Source organism: Parasteatoda tepidariorum, chromosome 4, assembly GCF_043381705.1.
Source record: "Parasteatoda tepidariorum isolate YZ-2023 chromosome 4, CAS_Ptep_4.0, whole genome shotgun sequence".
NCBI classification, from domain to species: domain Eukaryota; kingdom Metazoa; phylum Arthropoda; class Arachnida; order Araneae; family Theridiidae; genus Parasteatoda; species Parasteatoda tepidariorum.
Window position 1 is genome coordinate 12,714,981 of NC_092207.1, and position 24,611 is coordinate 12,739,591.

Below are 24,611 nucleotides of genomic sequence, written 5' to 3' on the forward strand. Positions count from 1 at the left end.
AAGTCACTTACTGTCGGGAACAATGTCTTTTTTCTTTCCAGTTTTTTCCACGTTTTTTTCTTTTACGCTATTTTCTTTTTTCTTTTGTATGCTTACGTATATGAAACGACTTCCCAACACGACGATTATGTACACAAGATAAAGAACGACAAAACCTAAAATATTGGGGAAAAAAGCTTATTGAACAGTTAAGTAATAAAGAGAAAACATGATAAAATTGGTGACAAAAAGGTAAATTTTTTCTTTCCTTCTGTCTTTTAGTCATGTTTGAGCAGTTTTAAACAAAATAAAAAAAATGTGAAAAGGGGCATATCATTATAATAATTTGTGTATTTATTTCATTAAGAAACACATTTTCTGTTGCATTCATACAAATACTCGGCCTTGCCTAATTCGAGTTAGGGGATTTAAAATCTGAAATTAGTTTTCCTGCTAAAGCTATAGATTTTTTTAAAATTACATTTTTTTTCTATTTTTTATCGAAAAGTATAGAAAACTATTGCATAGAAACCCATGCCCAGAAATGTCACCGTACTTCACAAGGGGCGCTTTCCTATTATGAGCTGTTTCTTCGTATGTTTCTGAACAGGTCCTTAGTTTTGCTTCTAAAGCTACAGACTTTTATTAAAATTTTTTTATCCTATTTATTTCAAAATGTACAAGTTCAAAAACGTTATATATAGTAGGTGGTGTGTTGTAATAAATGTTCTAGGGGAGTTAGGGTATTAGACTATTTTTATTTGATATTTTATAAAAACATTGAAGAGATTAAAAGTGATGGCAGTATCATTTTTAATCTTTCCTCATGCACTGGAAATTGCAACAAGTGTGACTGTAGGGATAAAAGGTAAGTTTTAATTTTTTCTTAAACTTAAAAGAAATTTCAGAATGTATATTAGCAAAACGAAAAAAAACTTACCAATGCCATGATACAAGTATGATTTGTTCGTAAAAAAGAGGGCGAACGTCCAGCTTATGGCCAAAATGTAAAATGCTATATCCCTAAGGAATGGACGGATCATGAGACTGAACGATTGGGTCATGAATACTGAACCAGCTACAACACATGTTACGAACATTCCAGCACCTTCACAACAGACATACACAGAACTATTAATACATGGGTTGATAATGTATTACACTCAATAAAATATCCTAAAATATACTGAAATTCTGCAGCACGCTGAGCCATAATCTCGAACGAATTTGATCCTACATTAATACCTTGTCTGGTTGAACTATATTAGCGTACAAATCCAGTAACTATACCATACATCATGAAATATTAATACATTGAGTTACAAACATATTGAATTTAGCAACATTGTGGTAGCTATACAAGAGGTCAAACACCTTGCTTGATACATTAACAGATTGAAGGTTGAAATTGTAAAAACAATATGAGTATTTTAAATCAATTACTAATAATTCACTAAGATAAAACTAAGATTAATTTAACATTTGTAATGCAATATTGCTAAAAAACAACTTATAATTAAGAATGATCTGGTAACTAAATATATTATTATTCTTTTTTTAAATTTCCAATGGCACATTAAAGGACAATTGAACATCAAAAAGATAGCAATAAATCCATAAATAAGAGCAAACAATCCAGTAGCGTTCGCAGATAGATTTCCGAGGGAGAGCAGGGCACCTAGACAGGTGAGACAAGTCCATTACCTCGTGGAGGTCACGCAATGTACTAAAGGGATCATGAACCTCGCTGATGCGACATAGATGTTTTCTCAGGCAATCGTGGTCAGTCATCAGACGAAACATGGCGACAGATTTCATCCTAGGCCAATGAGGGACATTGAGAATCTGTTTAAGTCATGGTTTTCTGGAATTACGATTTTTGAGTTCCTCGTGAAAAGAGACCCTGAAGATGTTCTTTATGAGACTTTTGATATTATAGAAAGGGAGTCTGGAATTAGATCTCTGTAGGACAGAGGCTCTCTTTTTTGCCAGGAGATCGGCTGCCTCGTACCCCTGGATTCCACAGTGGGCCGGAATCCACTGGAGAGCCACTATCATTACTTGCAAGCCATTTGAGAAGATTTCAGCAATTATCGATGGTTAAAGTTCGAGAGTGGCTGGGAGCATTAATTGCCTGATGTGCAGCCTTTAGGTAACTAAATATAAAGGTACAAACATTTTAAATTTCATAGGTGATTTTTGTCAGGTGGCGACGCTTATCAGTGGGGACACTTATCAGGGATGCCACATGTGACTAAAAATGCAAAAACTCTATTCATTCGCTATTAAAAGTCTATTAAATATCTATTCATTCTCATTCGCTATTAAACTCTGTTTATTTTTATTTATTTATAATCTCTTTAATTATTCACTCGCAGCTACTATGAGTTATTCCTATTTATAGCAAAAGCATTCTTTGCATTTATTTTCAATAGTAAACTGAAAACATATGCCTGAAAAAGTTTCAAATTTTGATCTCCTATAATAAAATCTTGAATTTCAATAATCACCACGTTTTTGCATTCTTAATCGTCCGTCGTAACCCTACCTCATAGGTGTCAATGGAGTGCAATAGTTTAATGTACTATAACCTTGACTACAAGTGGGAAATATCTTTCGAAGTTCTTATGGAAATCATATAGTAGCTGGTTTGTAAGCATGGAAAAAAATATGAGTACTTGAGGAAAATATGTTACTTACCAACAAGACTGGATATAGCTAATTCAGCTGAAGCCTTATGGAAACCTGCTACAGATGAGAAGATGTCAGGAGACCCATTGCCAAAAGCGAGAAGAGTTACTCCCTAAATATTGCTAAGGACTTATAATTTAAGCACTATCCGGACAACTTTCATGTAATCGACATAGATATATATGTCGTAGGCTAAATGAAAAGTCCAGCTCTTTGCAAATTACCGACATCATTAGTTAGGCTAATTGCAACGAGTGCATTGAAAAGTGCCTTCGGAATTTTGCAAAGTGTCTGATTTTCAAATTAGCCAACGGTATAGATATATAGATTGATCGATGCAAGAACATGTTCTGATATTTGAACATTTGATACATTAGTGTAAAGTGTGTTTTTAAAGCAAGTTATTATTACTCTTGTAAACGGTGGTGAAAGCGATCTATGGTAACCCTTTCATATCATATTAATATTTACTTGAAAGAAACGATAGATTTGTAGCAACAACAATATATTAATGATATAAAAATAAAGAGTTGTAGGCAGCAGAAATCTATATCAAGGTTCAATTGTTTTTTAAAATACTCTTTTTTTAACTACAAACTAAGGTATCGGAAATCAATGAGTTAAACCAAACAGAAATTAAATGCTTGTAGAACAGTGTTTCCCAAACTTTTGACTTTTGTGTACCCTTTCTAAATTTTTCGTAACGCTGTGTACCACTAATAAAAAAATGAATGCATTTTTTAACTATAAAAAAATCGCACAAAAGTTAAAAATCGCAACTAGCTGTTGACACCGCTAATTATTAACTGTTAACTCTGCAAAAAATAGCCAATAGAAAAATACGTAATCGTAAATTTTCATGGCTAGCTTTGTTTTTAAATAAAATGTTTTGAATTTCTGTTTGTTGCAAGATATTTCGTATAAGAACGCGTACCCCAGCTAAACAGTTCCCGTACCCCTGGGGGTACGCGTACCACACTTTGGGAAACACTGTTGTAGAATATATCAATGGTCATTGATTTTTTATACAAATTTAAAAAGTTATAGCTTATTATACGAATGTAGCTAGAAAAATATGTAGCTAGAAAAATAGTTCTAATTGTAGTGCAAAAGAATGTATAATAACATATATTGTTTTTAAAAAAGCTTTTTTTTCTATATAAATTTTGTTTAACCCCTGAGAGCCTTAGATTATTTTCAAAGAGCCTTGAATATAAAATTGTGCAGAAAAAATGTATGAAGAACCTACTTGATTATTAAATTGTTAAGAAAAATTCTCTGAAAGGGCTACTTCATTATTACATTTGGTAGAAAAATTGTTACAAATCTACTTAATGATTAAATTTTGTAAAAAAATAAAATACAATTTTATTTTTTTAAAAAAAAATAAAATAAAATTTAAGCAAAGCTTAAATAATAGCTTTTAAATATTTCTTGATGATAAACTTCCCAAGATTATTCTTAATTACGATTAAAAAAATTAACTATTAGAGGATTTTTTTACATTTTTTACAAAAAAAACCCAGTTCTATAAAAAGGTGAATGAATTTTAATCTTTTATTTGCTACATTGGAATGAAAAAATGGAATATTGAAAAAAGGAATTTCTCTTAAAGAAAGGTGGTATCTTCTTTGAATAAAAGATTAGAAAATGAAATTTAAAATCAAGAAAAATATAAACTTTTTTCACTGTCTGCTACGTGATCAATATATTAAGAATAACTGAAATAAAGATCTATTTTTTTTGAACTGTGTGCTTTTTTATCTTCAGAATTTGAAATGTTACGCTGTGAAAAATTGGGAAGAATAACAAAACATTCGAACGAAAAAAAAAGCGGAGAATTCCCAAGGTAATTTAACAACGAATATTTCAATTTTGATAAGTAAAACATAAAAATAGTACGTTTCTAGCATGCCAATGCATTTTTAACAATTTTTATGATTATATATTCTAATCTTCGACTATCATAATAAAATTATTATGAATACTTTAATACCTTGAAGATGCTTTAATTAATAGGAAATACAATGCTCTACGAATTATATTTAATCAATTAATAACCAAAACTTTCATACTTTCTCGCATACTTTTTTTTCTAAAAAGATAGAAACTAGTAACTAAATTATTAAATTTTTTTTTTTAAATTTATTTCAGGGAGAGAAATTTCTTTATCCATTAAAATATATTAATAATGTAAGTAGTCATATAAAGAATATGAAATTATGCATTTGTAATACTTCGTAGAACTGAAGTGTTAGTTACGTTATCCATTGTTAATTTAGTTAAAGCGCAAATTTTTTTTACTGCTTTTCCTAAGTATAACGCTTCACATTAGCATTAACTTAAAGAATAAAAAGTAACATCTGATTCAATTTTCATCTTAAAATCTGATTTTTTCGCTCTAACGTTAGAGCTGTAGCAACTTTTTCCATTTAGCCATTTACCAGGTGAATTTAACTAAGCTTTCCGTTACATATATATATATATATATATATATATAAACTGCTGTTTGTAGAAAATGCAACNTATATATATATTTATTTATTTCCAATGGCACATTAAAAGACAATTGAATATCAAAAAGAAAACAATTAATCTATAAATAGGAGCGAGCACTCCGGTAGCATTCCCAGATAAATTTTCGAGGAAGAGCAGGGCGCCTTGACATGTGAGACAAGTCCATTGCCTCGTGGAGTTCACACAATGTACAAAAGGGATCATGAACCACATTGATGCGACATAGATGTTTTTTCAGGCAATCGTGGCCAGTTATCAGACGAAACATGGCGACAGATTTCATCCTAGGCCACTGAGAGACATTGAGAATCTGTTTAAGCCATAGTTCATTGGAATTACGATTTTTGAGTTCCTCGTGAAAAGAGGCCCTGGAGATGTTCTTTATGAGACTTTTGATATTATAGAAAGGAAGTCTGGAATTAGATCTCTGTAGGACAGAGGCCTCCCTTTTTGCCAGGAGATCGGCCGCCTCGTTTCCCTGGATTCCACAGTGGGCCGGAATCCACTGGAGAGCCACTATCTTGTTATTACTGGCAAACCATTTGAGGAGATTTGAGCGATTGTCGATGGTTAAAATTCGAGAGCGGCTGGGAGCATTAATTGCTTGAAGTGCAGCCTTTAAGTCAGATAATATTACAACTTTAAAGAAGGAGTCTAAACGCGGCCAAAGTTGTAACAGGGCCTGGTAAATGGCCGCAATCTCGCCATCGAAAGCTGATCAATAAATGCCGGTGGGTGTATACTTACGTGTTCAAATGTAAGAATTATTAGTGTCGTATTGAGATAATATTCCGAAGAAAATAACATTTCGACATGTTTAATCATTTAATACACTTTCATCTAACGGAATTTTATTTTTAAAGTGCCAAATTTAAATAAGACCTTACCCATTTCCCTTCACATTCTATTTTTTAACTTACCATTTCCCTTTTTGGTATATATCTATTTAAAATTAAGAATAAATTGCAAATTCCTCAAATAAAACTGTAACCGTAACTAAAAACAGTAATTTAAAGCAGTAAAGGTTTTCACTCTACTTTTCTAGAAATTTACACATGATTTAATTTAACTACCAATTTTTCCTCTTTTATGGGTTTCAAACAGTCTGGCACATATGGAAATATTTCTCAACGAATTGATATCAGCTATGCAATGTTGAGACCTTATGTATGTTTATTAATACCCACTCTATAAACCATTAAGACTGTTTCTCAGTTAGTGAAATGCGATTATAAAATAAAAATATATTTATCATATTCCACTTTTAATGGTAAGAATAATATAAATTATCTTTTTAGACCAATCAAAAAGGATACAGCAACATTTTGTGAGAGACCTAGATGATTCGATATGGCGAACAAGGCGGGACATAAACTATGCAAGAAATTTATAAAAATTGTTAGTAAGATGTTGACACATTGGAAGGAATTTGATTTAAAATAATTAAAATTGTACTTACAAATAATTTGAAGTGATACCGAGGGAAATAAAAAGCATGGCAAGCCATAATACCTAAAAGAAAAGTATTAATTGAGTCAGTTAATGATGAAAAAAGTTAAGTTAAAAAAAAATGATAGTTCTAAAAAAAAAAAAAAGAAACATTAAAGCACAAAACACAAACAGTGATAAACAGCAACTAGATTTAGCATATTTCAGTCTTAATTGTATTAATCTATATTTTTTTTAATAATGGGGATTTTAAAACTTTAATTTATATAGTTTATTTACAAATGCGTAAAAGTAGGGATCTACAAACACCGGTTGCATCTGTGTTTGGTGTCTAAAAATTGCCAAATTGTCGCTTCAGTGCCCACATTGCTATTGCATTATTTAAATTTCCTAACTGTCGGGATATTTTTCACTCCATAACTAAGCTGACATCTAGAAATTTTAAACTTCTTTAGAGCTTCTGTGCGACAGCAATAGCGATTTTGTCCTACGCTAACAACGATGTAATAATAGTTGTTATAGATTAAAATAATAGTAGAGTCCCGATTATCTGAGTTAATGTGGACCATGGCTTACTCGGATGATTGAAAAACTCGGCTAACCCCTTAACGCACAGATTTTTTGAAAAAAAAAACCGGTCAAAAAAAAAATCAATTTTTTCATGTAAAAAACACACTTTAGAGCATTGTATTTTCTTTTGGTGGACAATTTTGATATACTGCGCTTTTGTTCCATGGAAAAAGGTTATATTCAGAGATGCCAACTACTCCGGACACGCCGAAATAATTAAAAAAACGGTCAGTAACTACAAAGTAAATTTTGCAAATATTTAACTATTTTTGCTTGCATTTTAAGAGGTATAGCATGACATAAGTACTATAAAGTTTTATAAGTCTATGAATTAGTGGTGGATAAAAATCTACTGAATTGAATTTATTAAACCAAGAATCACAATTTATAAACTACCACTTTAAAATATACATTTACTGTCCGGAGCAAGTTGGCATCTCTGTATATTTTATTCTTGAATAAATAAGTGTTATAGCTTACAATCCTATGTAAATCATAAATATTAATAAAACGATTTTTTTTTCTTAGCTTTCACATTGTTATTTTCAATTTTCGATTATATTCGAGTGTGAAAAATTATAGCAGCATAAAATACAACGGCGCTTGAATTATCTCGAGTGTGCACAATTTGACCTGTTTAGCGCGCTCGAATCAACTCGAGCGCACAAGTTTAAGGGTTAAAGCGAAAAGTGTAAGAAAGGAAAGATAAAGAGTAGGTATAAATGTAAAATATTTAACAAATACAAAATTTATATGAGTAAAACACATATAATTCATATTTTAATTAAAAAGCTTACTTAAAAACACTTAAAAAGAATTGCAAGAATTGAAGAGTTTTTCACTTAAAAAAATCCTTAATCGTTTTTTGTTTTACATTACTTTGACTCTTTTCTGTAGCAATGTTTCGCCATTTTTTTAGGGATAACAGGAAGGCTGGTTTCTCCTCTTCTTGTTGTTCTACATATCTAATTCGTTTTCCTAGGTGTTTGTAAGATAAAATTCAGATTTTTTTTCGGCTGTAGTTTTAAAAATGAACAATAAACTAGAGCAAAATAAATCCTTGAAATATTTGACAGCTCCGTTATAGCGGAAACTCGGATAATTGGGACTCTACTGTATTTTATTCGAAATAAAGAAAGAAGGGTCGTTACTGAATCACAACATCTATGACTGATCTCCTTGTAACATTATACAATTGTAAAAAAAAAATCGCCAGAATATCTTTTGCTATGAATAACACTCTGTTTAATGCATTACTTAAGAATTGATTATGCATTCCTATATAATAATTGTCCTTTAATATGCCGCTGTTTAAAACGCAAATAGTCAATAAAATTTTTTTCTCAAGGATATTGCGACCTGAAAAATTATAAAGTGTTAGGCACCGTTATTTTTACAAATTTGTATCTGTCAATAATTATGTACTAAATATGAAAACTGACAATTTGAATTCTTCAATTTAAAATGAAATTGAAACGTATAAAATTTCGATCATCATCAAAGTGTGGTGATAAATAAAGAAATTCTTGTGACAAGTAAATAAAAATCAACAACAAAAAATTGGTGATAAATAAAAAAATTCTACTACCACTATTAGATTTTTTATTTGTCACCAAAATTTATTTTTCTCACATCGTAGAAACCCTTATTTGTATTTCATTAAAATGTTTATAGTTTTCTAGTTTCGGAACGAAAATTATAAATTTCATGATGATGATGCCAAATATTAACTTTCCCTCTTCTTTCAGAAAATCATTTATTGAGAAATAAAAAATGATTGGTAATTTCAAATCTGTTACTAACCGAGAAGAAAGATAAGAAAACTACTAGCAAAAACATTTTCCATCAGTGTTTTGGGTGATGTAAAGTATTGATAACTTACAAGTTAACCCTTACGGTGCGCGATTTTCCAATCCAGCGTCGTTTAACGACCCGCTCTCCTGTTTGGCATTCTCTTAACTGAAAAAAGACTTCATCCCTGATTCTCTTTTTTAGTTCATATAGCAAATTTCAAAAGAAATAAAAGCTTGCATTATTATTACAACCAACTACTACTAAGAGAAAGATATCCAGAAAAGAGAACGAGTCGTTAAAAGCTGCTGGACTGTAAATTAGCGTCTGGTGCACACAGTCTGACTACAATAATTCAACATGTCTTATAAACCACCAGAAATATAAAACTAACAGCTTTTAAACGTTTATCAACCACTATTATTTACACAATAGGGAGCATAAGTATGCTGCTTCATATGGAAGGAACTGTCTAAGGTCACACTTTCTTATGTTTTACCTGACTAAAATTTTCAATCAAAATTTGTTTTTCCGGAAAGGGTTAAATTGATATCTAAATGAATGAGATTCGAATTAGCTATTACGTATATCGACTACCCCTATTGTATTTTTTTCAAGGCCCGTGGGAACCCTGTTATTTATAATTTGATTTAAACAGTGCTTACTTACTAAAATCGTTGTTGCTGGAACTAGTAGTTTCAGTCCAAAGTAACAGAATGCGAAATAGTTGTAATCTATATATTCTATCTTTTCTGTACAATCTATTGAAGTTAAAGCGTATAAACACTGTAAGCTGCTGTTGATGTTATGAATTCCAGAGCACTAGATTTACACAGAAAAAAAAAACTACATTAAAAATAAAATTACAAAATATACAGTTTAGCGATTTTGAACATACATAAGGATAAATAAAATGAAATTTTCTGAAAATTAAATTTCTTACAATATTTTAAAAAACTCATTAACTTATCAAATGATGGATAGCATTTATTAAGCTAATTGTGTAGTTTATATAAAGTATCTAATGATGAACTCGTTGTTTTCCATTATTGTTAGAACATTTTTATTGATCGGAAGATCACACGGTAGGATTCAGTTTTCTACATTAATTTCAAAATTTTCGGTTGTCATCAGCATAAAAATAATGAAATTCATAAATTTGTTGTTCTCCAATAAAATATTTTTGTAGCCGAAATCTTATGGTATTTACCTGTAATATTAATTTTTTTATTTAACTTTGTTATTTATTTCATTTTTAATTTTGATTGTTTTAAGTTAAAGAGCTTTTTCTTTATCAGAACGTTATTTTATGATACTACCTTATATAATGGCGGTGAATATTTACATTACCGTTAAAGTAATTTGTTAAATGATTTAGAGCTAAACAATCAGCTTCACGCACGATATGATGAATGCACAATTTGTATTTAATATATCAGCCTGATTGGTATATTAAATTACGGTTGTCAACTCACCTAATATATCTCTATTCTTGAATGCTAATAAAAAATGATTATACTGTGGGGAGAGGAGTATAAGACCATGTCAACCGTCATCTATGAAAAGGTACCCCGACGTACAGTCGAGTTAACATGCCTTATATACTAGTGAATTGTAATTGTAATTTTGTAGTGGTAGATACGCTACAATACTAAGCAAAATTATGTTTACTAAGCAATTATAAAATTTGTTTATCCTAAGATGCGAAAAATAGCTTTTAGTAAATGTTTATTATTTTATTCAACTAATAGCCGGTATAATTTTGAATTGTAAGGTATGCAATTTTTGTACATCATTATAAAGAAAGCAATTTTGCATGGCGAAATGCAAAGTTTGAGCGAAATCGGCCTGAGAAGTCAAATTTTAAAAATACGATTTTTTCAAATTTGTCAGGAACTATTCGATTGATTTCGCCCAAATTGTGATTTTTCCATTTATAAATTGCATTTTTCAAAATAATATAAAAAGTTGTATACCTTACATTTCAAATCTTCTTGACTATTATTAAAAATAATAATGAAAAATAACAAATATTTACTAAAAATAATTTTTACATAATAAAAAATGATAAATAGTCTTTGGATAAATGAATTTTATAACTGTATGCGAAAATTTTTCAATTCGCTTAAACTTTTCTCGACATATGGCGAAATACGCAAAAAGTAAAATTAACATTAAGGTGCAAAACTTTGAATCGCTCTGCGGACCAAACAGTTAAGACTATATTTCCCAGATTGCGGCTACCTCCAATATTTTGGGGGTCAGAAATCAGAATCCATCAAAAAAAAGGCATGTTTGTTCTGAGTAAACACGTTTTCGTGTCTGATTTCTCAACTTAAAATATCACACAAATTATAATTAATTAGCATATTAATTAATGGTGGTTACACTAATTAGCATATTTGAGGTCACCCCCTTGAACCATTAAGATTGAGTGCAAAAACATAAAGATCAGATCGTTAGACAAAGAGTTATTCAGGGTGGTATTATTTTTTTATTTTGCGGATAGTACATCGAAAATAGTAATTCAGAGCCGCGATGGTTCAGAGGATAGAGCGTTCGCCTTACAATACAGCTAACCGGGTTCGAATCCCAGTCGATACGAATTCCGCATCCAGCTTGCACCGACCACAGTGCTGACGTGAAATATCCTCAGTGGTAGACGGTTCATGGGTTAGAGTCCCCTTGCCGTCAGGCTAACCGTGGGAGGTTCTCGTGGTCTTCCTCTCCATGTAAAGCAAATGCGGGTTAGCTCCATCAACAAGTTCTCCACGAAGGGAAATTTCTACCAATATTCGATCCTGGAGTTCTCTTGTCTTTTGGATTGGGTTCAAAATTACAAAGCTACGGAGTTGAACATTAGTAGTCGTAAACCCATAAAATTGGGTCGGCTGTTCAACGACGGTTATAATAAAATAAAATATATATAATTTAAAATAAAGAAAAATTCTAAGATTGTAATGAAAAAATATAAGATAAGGACATCATTTTTGGATGTCACTTATACGGACATAACAAAACTTTCTATGAAAGAAATTTGGTTATTATTTTATCAGAAAAAAAAAGTGTAATTCGTCTGGACATTGAAATTTTTTTTATTGAATCCTAGTTATTCTGAGAAAAAATAACTGAAGTAATACAAAAGGAACATCTATAGCAGAAATTTTCCAAATCATTATTGGTGGAAACCGAACCACCATCTAAAACGTGTATTCAATTCCACGTGATCATCTAATTCGCCACCGCTGGCTTTACATTGCTAGACTCATAAATAATGACTTAAACACGAATTCTTTCTTAAACACTCATTTAATACTTTGATAGAATGAGATATGCCTTTCATTTCCTCTTTTTCTATTTGTTTTCTATTATTAAAACTCGCCAAACATCCATAAGAGATAGCTAAAAAAGAGCTTTTGATGGAACACTTGCATCGCAATTTCGTCCAACATATTAAACAGTTTTTTTGGAAAAAAGTAACGTTATTTTTATATTACAGACGAATACTATAACCGGTTTAAAGTAGCTGTAACAAAAATTACTAAAGCCATTTCTATTGGCAATCACAGTTATGCCACAGGCTATTATAAATGTAAGAAGTGGTAGAAATTCAATTCACTTTTAATTGTTTATTACCAATTTAATTAGTCAATCGTAACGACCACTATAACTTAAGATTCAAATTATTCATACTTAAAACAAAAACATTCTTGCATCATTTTCAATACTACACTGAAAAAAAATGCGCAATAAAAGGTTGAGAATTTAAAATTTTTTTTAAATAAAATTTTGAATTTTATTAGTCAGCATTTCTTGCAATTTTAGTCAAATCTGTAATCAATTTTGATTTCATCACGAATCATATTGGTAGCAATGAAATTTGAATCTCGTAATCTAATGGTTATGTCCAATGTAGCGAGCAATGTTACAGCTATAGAAAATCCCTGGAAAAATCATTAAAAGTATAGTTCTTAAAGACTAACACGAGTCTATGGGACTAAAAGTTAAGAAGTTTCGCAGAGTTTCATTTTTATGTATAGAAATCTTTTTGACTCGTTTCTCTTAAATTATTTATCATATTGTCGCAATTTACTCTCATTCAATTTCGGGTGAAAAAAAAAGGAAAAAAAAAAGCAATATCTCACTTGTTTAGGGGAAGTTTTCAGAAGGTGGGATCATAACACAGATATTAACTTAAAGCTTCCTCAAAGCAAAGAAACTTAAATTTAATTAACAATAATAATTTCAGGGTAATTTATATTTCTGTTTAGGGGCAGGAATTAACTTACAATTACGAAAAAGTTTTCGATAAATACATTAAAAAAATTTTCTAATCAAAATGGACAATTTTGGACATTAATAATGTTAATTGAGCCAATGTAGCAAAAAAAAAATAATTTTAATCAGTGTCCAGATATTTACTATTTAAAATACGAGAATGAAGTTCAAATAGAGAGGTTCCTTGGTTATATCCTCAATATATTGAAGCAATGGATAAATTGTTGCATTTTATGTGTAAAAAAGTTTTTGAAAAGGAAATTTTGATGCATGTAATAAAAGTAACGTACGGGAACGAGTCGTTATTTTTACAGAAATTTGTTTAAAGTAGGTACTTTAAACTAGCTTATACATTCTTAAAATACTTTATCAATTATGTTTATATATTTTTTATTGTTTAAATATTTTTATATTTCGGCATCTGTATTATCTTATTTCATAACCGGCGTTGAGCAGCCAACCCAATTCTGAGTTTACAACTATCAATGTTCAATGCCGTAGTCTAGTAATTGCGAACCTATCCCAGAAGACAAAAACAATGGAACTCCTGGTTCAAACATTTTGACAAAATAAAATTTGTAGAGGTCTTTTTGATGGAACTATCCTGCATTTGCGTTACATGAAGATGAAAATCACGATAACCTCCCATCATTAACCTGACGGCCAAGGAATTATAGCCCATGGTCCATATTGAGGATATTTTTACGTCAGCACTGTGGTAGGTGCGAACAGAGAGCAGAATTTGTATCCACCAGCCAACGCCGGTTATCGAACCTGGGACACCTGATTGGAAAGCTAGTGTTCATTTCCCTAAGCCATCATGGCTTATATTTGTATTATGTATATTTTTTATATTTATTGTTTTTTAATAAAACGTCATTTTCTTACACATGAAATATAGGATTGTCCAAATCATGTAGCGTATGCAACGCCGATAATTTCTTCTAATAAATTTATTATTTAAGGTAATCTAATGTCCGAAAATTAAATGAAAAAAGTAATTATAGTGCTAATTTTATTTCAATAGAGAAGTATTTTGTATAAGTTGGGAATATTTAGTACATATAACAAAAATACTAATAAAATTAAAACTTAGCTATATTAGTGCATATAACATGAAGAATTGAATCCAAAATATACTATTGTTCCCAAATAGTGGAAGGGTAAATTGTTTTTGATAATTTCTATTTACCAAAATGTATTTATATGCTGAAGGAAGTAAAAGGATCTAAAAAATTTAAAATAAAACTTTTAAGGCTACAGTGAACTCTTAATAAGTTTTTCTTAAAAAGTAATGTTACATTGCTGTAACTTTCAGGGATTGTTTGTATTCAGAGAGAGAACATTAAAAAAATAATAATTTCATACATGCTATGACATGAAAAATTTAAATTTTTTTCAAAAAATTGCCGATTTAGTTTGAAGTTTTTGAAGTTTTTTTATTTTGAAGGCGCCTTAATAAGCGCCTTCCGCTAAATTTTTCCTTAAATTCAAAGATCATTTCTTAATTTCAATTCCATTTACATTTCTCTTCAAATTGTAGGGAAAAAATTTACATATTTTTCTACTTATTTCCATACAGAGTAAAAAACGGGAAAGTTTCGGGAAAAAAAAACAAAAAAAGAACATGAAAATCGTGAACGTTTTGGAACATTGAAATGACAATATATTGTGGCAACTTATTTTGAAATTTTTTCTTTAAAAGTTTTTTTTATTGATCTAGAAAGTGTGTCAAAAAAGTTTCATGGAATAGTCATCAAAATGACAGCGCATGGAACTATTTCAATTTCCAGTTCGATGCAACATTTTTGTTTTAAGTAACACTACACAAAACACTTACACTTTTTGTAATAAAAAACAATAAATAACACTAATATTGTCCAAATGTTTTACAAATTCTTATGATTTTTAACAATTAATATGTTTTTTTTAATATCATTTAATTAATATAAAATGGTCAAAATTAGAAAATTAATTTTTCGAGCGATTCTCACGATGTTGGGTGTTCACTGTAGCCTTAAGATTTCCAACACCCTCGTGAAAACAGGTGAAAACCCCTAAGTTGTTCCGGGATGTGGCAAACTAGAAAAATGTGATTAAATAAAATGTTATTAATAGTTTTTTTTAAAAAATATTCTTTAATTAAAAAAATTTCTGCTTTAATTCATTACAGTTAGATAAAATATTTCTAAAAAAGCTACATTTTGAAGCGTATGAAAATGCTAAGATTCTTTTCTATATAAAATTAATAAGAAAGTAGATAGTTGATTAAAATGCATTCTTTTGATTTTTTAGCGTAGTATTTTTTCTGTGAATATCTTTTTAGTTTACCGGAAAGTTCTGTCCGCGATAGTACAGGTCGCCTTTAGCAGTTATGCTGAAGGTTCTTTTATAAAAAGAAAGTGTGGTAGGGGATTTACTCTTTTTACTCCTTAGTAACGTTTTAGCTTAAGGTGATTGTGGCGTAACTACCACCATAAATATTGGATACCAATTGACTAGTATATAAGACATGTTAACTTGATTCAAGCTTGAGGTACCTTTTGAAAGATAAAGGTTGACATAGTCGATTTATAATTCCAACAATGGTGACCTGCAAACGTGATATGAACTTGCCAACATTGATGGATGGTCCACATTAAACAGTTGATTTGCTTAAAAATATAATACTCAAAGAAAAAAAAATCCAGTGGAGTAATAAAAGTCTCCCGATCAATAAGCAATATTGAAGGGGAAAAAAGTAATGAGCGAAATACTACGAGGGTTGTAAATTAAGTAATGGCAACATAGGTATAAATCAATTTTTAATGAAATTACAAGTGCAATTGCAATACATTCCTTCTATGTAATCACCAGCAAAGCTTATAACTAAGGCCCGGATTTTGATGACATTTGCATTTTTTTGCATTTCTGGACATTTTTTGTCTTTTAGAGCATTTTTTTTAGATTTATAGGGCATTTTTCTTTAAATTTTGGGGTGAATTTTGCATTTTAATGCATTTTTTAATGTTTTTTTTTTAATTTTTTCCAATTTTTATTATTTTTTTTAATCAATTTTCATTATTACACTGGCTTCCAAACAATGAAGAAAATCTATAGGATATTAACTGGTGAAGCAAAATCTTTTCAAATTGAAGAAGAATTGTCAGTAAGTGAGACCGTCCTTTTCAAGTACACACCTATAACATCAGTAGACGTTGAAAGAAGCTTCTGCAGGAATGAAAATTTACTTTCAGACAAGAGACGCTCGTTTACATTTCAAATTATCAAAAAACATTTAATAATCCAATGTAATTCTGATATTTAGTAATATTATGAGATGGAAGTTGTTATATCCATTAAAGTTTCTATACAAAATAAAAATATTTTGGTGTCAATATATTTTCCTTTTTTTGTTATTTTAGGATATAAAACATATTTTTCAAACTTTAATGAACGTAGAACAAGTATTGCATTGCTTTATATTTTTTAAATGACTCATAATAATTTTAAAGAGCAAAACATTTTTTTAATTCAATATTTTTACTTTATTTAAGGCATTTTTGCGCAATTTTTGCATTTTTAAGGGCATTAGTTGAGAATTTTTAGGTCATCAAAATCCGGGCTCTACTTATAACCTTTTGCCAAATGTCGGGAAGCCGTTGTAGGGAAGATGTTGATTGTTGATGTGAGCGACCGAGCGCCCTACTGCGTGGAGTACAGATGAAACATCATGAAATCGGTGCCCTCGGAGGGGTTCTTTCAGATCGAAGTCACAAGGACTCATGTCTGGTGAGTAGAGGGGGTGTTCCAGGATTTCCCAATGACACCGTCGCAGTAGGAGAGTGACTTTGTTAGCGACATGGCAACGAGCGTTGTCATGCAATACGATAGGAAGATTGTTGCACAATAAACGTGGACGTTTGCGCCGCATAGCCGGACGTAGATGGTGCTATAGAAATCGGCGTTGACAGTTTGTCCTTCAGGTACAGCATGTATAAGAATCACACCGTCTCAGTCTTTAGAGCGATGGAAACGAAACTCCTCACTTTAACGCCACACAACAACTGCCCTTCTGAACAGATCGACTGTTTTTTGCACTCTACACATCGACAACAGCGCAACTTTACCGCTCCATTTCCTATTTGGGCAAAAATTAAGATGAAAAAAAAAGAAGAGCGAAATGCTGTAAAAATATAGAATGGTACGAAAATATAACGAACAAAATTGTTATAAATAAATAAACAGCATGAATCAACTAGTGGTATGCGTCCATCGAATTCTATCACAGATGAAATTCTTGAAGGGGAGTAATGTGGTGTAACTACCACTATAAATATTGAATACCAATTGACTAGTATATAAGACATGTTAACTCGATTCAATCTTGAGGTACCTTTTGATAGATGATGGTTGACATAGTCTATAATTAAATCCCTTTAAGATACAACATATATGTCCCAAAAGAGCGTATGCATTCAAATTCAAACTTGTAATGCGAGTATAGGACAGAACTAAGAAGTATAGTGCGCAAAATTAAAAAAGAAGATATCACCCTCAATAACCTTTGTTTCTAATGATCGGATTTTCAAGTACTTAGTCTCAAACTTAATGGTTCCTGGGGGTGATTCCAATTATGCTAATAATTTAGAGCTAACTAGTAATTAAGTTGTAAAATCAGAATGTACTTTCTCTGAATAAACATATATTTTTTAACATTTCTGCCTCTCAAAATAGTGGGGCATCCGGAAAGTATGGTCCTAATACTTTATTCAGGATGGCTGTTAAGCGTTTGGTTCCTTTAATGCAAATTTAACTTTTTGTATTTTTGGTCATATCTTTAAAACGAATTTGCGCAATTTCTTTTTTAAAAATTGAAACCCCATCATGGGATTTACTTATCCAAAGAAAATATTTTTTCAAAAAAGGATGTTTAATAATTATTTATCATTTTTTATTATTTAATTTAATACTGGACGAAAAAGCTTTGAATAAGTTCTACACTATATCAATCTGCGTATTTTTCTATAATGAAATCTATTGTTTCAATTGTTTTTATATAGTAAAAGCTGAGAAAAATGACATTAAATATTAAAAAAAAAAAAATAATTGGGTGACAAAGAAAAAATATTTAAATAGAGTGATTAATGCCTAAATGTAGTAAACTTTCGAGGAATTCGACTTACACAAGCGAAACACAAATTTCATTGATGAGTTTTTATTGTTTTGATACGATATTGTTTCCTTTTTTTTATTTCTTTTAGTTATAAAATACAATGTTTCTTTTTAAGTTGTCTACTAATTTATACTTAATTTAGTAAAGAGATTTGGATTAAATATTATATTTAATGAATGTCAAGTTTTATTAAAGCATGTTGTTGTTCAGGACTATCGCCAAATATAGATAGCTTTCTGCGCCCCCCCCCCGAAAAAAATTTGATTCAATCTTTTCAAAATTTTGCGGGTAATCCAAATATCCAATATGTAAATCGAAATATTTATGTGAACTATATTTTTATTCAGGAAAGGTACTTTTTGTGCCTGATTTTCTAATTTAATTAGAAGTTAGCACTAATTAATTAGCATTTTTGAATTCACCACAAGAATTTTACTCTTAGTACGTGAAAATCCGATCATTAGAGCGAAAGTTATTTGGGGTGATATCTTTTCAACTTTGCGCACTGTGTACATCTGATGATAAATACATTTAAAGTACATTTAAAGTTAAATGCCCTCTACTTTTTTTTATAAAGCCACCGTTTTCGTTCTAGTGTAATGGGGCTTGTTTATCACGGACGGAACTTTCTGGTAGACCTAATATTAATGAAATAAATATGTCACACTGCTACACTTTTACTTTTCAAACGTTTTCAAAATGGAATATTATCCTGTTATTCTCTACACTTGTTGCAAGTATTATATATACGATTTGCAAAGTTTACTACATTTTTATGCCCTCTTCAAAAACATTGTGTTTTGTTCAATGCACGTGTTCCATATTATGCATGGCATACCATATTTACTGCCTTTAAATCTTTTGTGAAACATGTTTCTCATTGTAGCTTAAAATTTGGTATTTACTATTTGGTAGAGAAAAAAATTATTTATTATTTTATACTTTTGGTTCAGTAATTAGGTTTGGAATGTGTTTGATGTTTGCGTTTTTCTAGAAACGTTTTCTTTTGTGGTATTGAAATTACTATTTCAGAAATTAGTTTAAATTTCATCAGCACCTAAAAACTTCATTAAATAATTGCATAATTGCCAACCCTGAAGTTCCTACTCTCTGCAATATTTAAATTGGTAGTAAAATAAGAATTGATAGAATGACGAAATAATAACTTTTGCTACCACTTTAAACATTAAAATAAAAATCTTCCCTCATAAGTTCTTTCCGAAATAAAAATATTTATGTTTCACTTCACTTTTTATCTCAGTTTTTTAATTACTTTTCAGCAAAAAGTGTAAAAAATTGAGGCTAACTACAAAGAAAAATTAAAGATTATGGAATTAAAAGTGTTTCCTAAAGCTACTTACCTCAGCATTTACGTCAAAAAGATTTGAGGCATTATCTGTTCCTATAGTTGTTAAATCTAACACCATAATTCATCTGTCACATTTGATTCTAAAACAAACAAAAAAATAAATAATAAAAAAATGTACAAATAAAAAGATAAACAAATAATAACAATTTTAACATACATGTCTAAAATCAAGCAGCATTTACAAGATCGAGCAGTAGTGTACACCCATTATTCATTTTATGACCATTTTAATACTCATTAATCATTTTATTAACTATTATGTACAACTATTAATCATAAAGCTTATGATTAATAGTTAATTCAATTATTAATCATTCTTTAAAATTGCTTGGAGCGCTGGAAAAGAAATCGACAAATTTATTTTTATGATTAAACCACTATAATTGTAAGGTTTTTTTATCTCTTAAATATAAGGGTTTTAATTAATTGTGTAAATTTTGAAAAATACAAAGCAAAGTGCAGATTAATTCATTATTGATGTGCACATGATGACCAAAATCTTAAGAGCTTTTTTAATTATTTTGGCTCAAACATTTTTCTCTGAAAAAAATGACTATGGTGAATTGTGTTTAATTCAAAGTAATTAGTGAAATTAATATTCATTTCTCTTTCGTTATACTCAGATTGAACTGTTTTTCAGAACCACTGTGGGCAACAACTATTAACCCTTATATGACCAACCACTGCTGCCAGGCCATTATCGGCTCCCTCTTTCAACTTGGAGCACCCCCCCGCCCATCGAAATTCTCTATGGCCATAGAGCTCCTGGGACAATTCTTGTTATCAAGACTTTTGGAGGACTCTAATCTTTGCACTAGCACTATATGCATAGACACAACAACAACGACCAACCACTAAACACATCCTCTGTCCTTAATGGTGAACTATCAGTTGTTTAAAAAAATTCCTAATCTTATACATATTTTTCTTAAGTGCTACTCAAATTAAACTGTATTTAAGAACTTCCGCGTAATAAAGTTCGATCACCATCGAATTAATTACCTCGACATCTTTCGTCATTAAATTATTCAACCCGTTTTCCAAATAAGTAAGTAAGAGCCATTACATTATAACCACTCGGCTAATAACATGTAGGACCACCTTTAGCCCTCAAAACTGCTAGCACCCGCCATGGCATTGATTCCACAAGGTGTTGATAGGTAGTCTGAGGTATCTGGTACCAAGCGCTCACCAACTGGTCCTGCAATTCCCTCACCTTGCGAGGGTGTAGCGTGGCAGCACGAATTTGGTTTTTCCAAGTAGGACCACAAATGCTCTATTGGATTAAGATCAGATGAATTTGGGGGCCAAGACATAACTTGCAAGTAGCTGGAATGTTCCTCGACGATTCGACCCTTAGGACATGGTGCATTATCCTGTTGGTAAACACCATCCCTAGCAGGAGAAACTGTTGCCATGAATGGGTGAACCNATTGATAGACTTATTGTATGTTGTTTCAGTTCTGTTACTGTTATCTCTATTTCATGTTATAATTTTATTGTTTATTTTCCTGTCTACTGTTGTCTTTTAATCTGACATTAGCAATAAAAAGAAATATATATATATATATATATAATACACATAAAATTCGGTTTGTTTAACCGTAATAGATGAAAGCAGTTAATAAACGGTTTTCTCACGGTTTACAGTTTGAATACCAACTTATTTACGGTTATTTGACTGTTTTATTTGAATATGATGAAATAACCATTAAATGAATTGTCATTTTACTATTTTTCCGATAAATTTCTAACAGTACAGAACGTAATGCATTCAGATTGCTAGAATATTGGCAACAATTTTTTCCTTCCTCAACTCATTAGGAGGGTAACACAAAATATGAAATAATATCACGATAATTGATGATTAAGGAAGCTGTCTCTCAAATTTAATTTAATATTTGAAATTTGAAAAGAGAAAGAGTTTCAGAGATAAATATTTTCGTTATTACACTCTTAGAACCTTTAAATGGGCGATATTTACTTTTAGCTAATATTAAGCTTGTATACTAACTCAAGAAATCATTAAAATAAATTTGATTTAATTAAAAGAAATTTCGCCCATTTCAAACAATTAAATATAAATAGGTAAACATAATTAAGACAATAACTATTTTTAAAGTAATGATACAATCGAATAATAATACAATCGAAAAATAATATAATAATAAATGCAATCGAATTTCGAAATAAGCACTCAACACAATTGAAAATTAGAATCGATCTTCTTCATAGCAAATAATTTTGACGATTACAAAATAATATACAATTCTTGTCATGAATAAAATTGCAAAACTTAGAAGCAATTTAAATAAATTAATTAATTCTTTCGAAATGGAGATATCATATTCCAAAGTCTGCCAAGCAAATCTTCAAATATTGCCGCCTAGCTCAAAAACAAATTATCATTCCATTCTAATCATTCAAGAAAATATTATTATTTTTTGAAATGGCTTAAAACTAACAATTTTTTCATTATTTATTTTTCAATCAAATGCATAGCACAAAAAAAGGCGAAATGGAAAAATTTTTTTGAATATGATTTATTGATGTATTGTACTTACGAATGTGGTAGTTTCTCATTTTTCGTTCATAAACGTAGTGTTCCATTGAACGAAATTGGAATCTTATATAATGTTCCCAAACGTAACACTACATTAAAAAAGAAGAATGTATGATGATTCTTTAATTTTGGAACTTGATTTTTATGTTGAAGTTAAGGAGGTTAAAGCGGATCTTCTGTCGTCTACGATAAACAATAATAATATATGAGAAAAAGAAAACAATACACCACCAGTATGTAGTGAATATTTAAGGATTTATATTCTTCAAAACAACGTTTCGGTTGCATATTTTTTTTCCCTTAAAAGCTTCTTACTTCTTTTTTTGCCGATTATTGTAATATTCATTTACATAACATGACTATACTCACGGTAAACTAAACCTATAAGCAATATTTATACTATTGCGTAATATTCCAAACCCATAAAATAATTCCCAGTAATATTGTTCATAGTATTGTTGAAAAAAGAATAAAAAAACAAATACCGATTCGATTTGCAAGAATGTTAGTACTTATGAACAATTGAATGTTCAATATCATGAAAATCGCTTTAATTTGTAAATTATAAAAAAGAAATTTCAAAATGCGTGCTGATAAAAAGAAAATAAAGAACTATTTGAACTCATGACATTAGCGTTCATCCAATGGTCGTTCCTAATTTTGGTGCCATGCATGGACCAATGGTCGTTGTCGTCATGAAATAGATTTTTCTGAAAATTTTTTGAAATGCGTGCTGATAAAAAGAAAATGAAGAACTATCTTAGCTCATGACATTAGCTTTCATCCAATGGTCGTTCTTAATTTTAGTGCCATGAATGGACCAATGGTCGTTGCCGTCATTAAACTGTTTTTTCTGAAAATATTTTGCAAGCTAAAAAAAGACTAAAATATTTTTTTTGCTGAATTTTTTGGATTAAAACTTCAGTGAGGGGAGAATTTTGAAATTCGGCATAATATATCAAAATGGCGTATTAAGAGAAGGTGGCTTATGTGTTCTTATTATCTATAACTTTTTCTATTTACGAGTCAACTTTCTTAATTTTGGTGCCATTTAGAAAGAAAAAAGTGAAAGCCCTGCGATTAAACTTTACAAATTTTGGGTATATATAAAGATTTTTATTAATTTTTTTTACAAATTTCAACAATTTTTTGCAAGTACCACCTCAATTTTTGTTCTCATGACAATAAATATCACATTTTTAAACAAAATATAAAGAGTTTTTTTTATCAGTAAAGAAAAGTGATTTTTAGCCGAGTTATTTCAAGATGTTTTTTACAGCACAAAAACAAATTTTTTGGCCTCCTTTTTTAGAATGTAAAATGTTATATTTTTACTATAAAACACTCAAAAGAATATTTTTAGATTTTGGTCATAAAAAATAAAAAAGTGTTTTTAGCCAAAATAGTTCAGGATTTATGTTACACGAAACAACTTGAAAATACAACCTGACCAATAGTACAAAACAACTTTTTTTTATGTCAATTTTTTTCTCATAATCTTGATTGCAAAATTTTTCAATATATATATATAAACAATAGATAAAGAAAACCCAAAGAGTGTTTTTACTGTATTTGGTCAATAAAAAATTTAAAAAGGATTTTAAACTAAAGTATATTAACTAAAGTTTATGGCACTTGACATCAATTTTTATATATATTCATCATTTCATAATCCAAGTTTTAGCATTTCTCTAAACATCAGGTAACTTAAATAAATATGAATAATAATAAGGAGAAAAAAAGAAAGTGTTCTACTGCCAACAGAGAATTTCATTTACCAATCATTTTTCAATTTCTGCAATTTTTAACGAAGATAACTTTTTTTTATTGTACCTATTTATAAAGTGATTTTCTTCTAATCATGATGACACAGCGAATATTTGACAAAAAATGTCACTAAGGGTTGTTTAAATGATTTAACATTCTCGGAACTCGTTGACTTATTGATTCATTTATTGATATGCTATTACACTTATTGTTATTAGAACTACTGTCACTTTTAGACGGACATAGCTGAATGGGATTTTATCTATACTAAATAGAGATATCATTTAGTAAACAAGATAAATAAAAGAAATATCAACTTGTTAAAAGATAAAAATAGTGTAAATCTTTAGAGATTTGTAAGTACGTTCTTCATTGATAGATTTTTATGTAAGCCTTCAACGCCTGTTTTTAGAAATTTTTTTTACACCATATACAAAGCAAATGTTTGTTTAAAAGTAAATTGGATTTTACTGTCGCATGCC

At 29.9% G+C, this 24,611-nt stretch overlaps 1 protein-coding gene across 4 annotated transcripts in view; it reads right to left on the reverse strand.

Annotated features, from left to right (window-relative positions):
- The window catches only part of LOC107441922 (mitochondrial sodium/calcium exchanger protein), a 71,443-nt gene that overhangs the window by 31,061 nt on the left and 15,771 nt on the right, over nt 1-24,611 (reverse strand). For all 4 annotated transcript variants that reach the window (XM_016055334.3, XM_016055331.3, XM_016055333.3 and 1 more), the window contains exons 2-8: nt 19,792-19,879; nt 9,667-9,819; nt 6,647-6,699; nt 6,504-6,561; nt 2,680-2,782; nt 920-1,087; nt 12-155 (exon numbers count right to left, since the gene is read on the reverse strand). In XM_016055334.3, coding sequence (XP_015910820.1) covers nt 12-155; nt 920-1,087; nt 2,680-2,782; nt 6,504-6,561; nt 6,647-6,699; nt 9,667-9,819; nt 19,792-19,857 — 745 coding nt within the window. In that variant the 5' untranslated portion in view covers nt 19,858-19,879. The remainder of the gene's footprint in view (nt 1-11; nt 156-919; nt 1,088-2,679; nt 2,783-6,503; nt 6,562-6,646; nt 6,700-9,666; nt 9,820-19,791; nt 19,880-24,611) is intronic.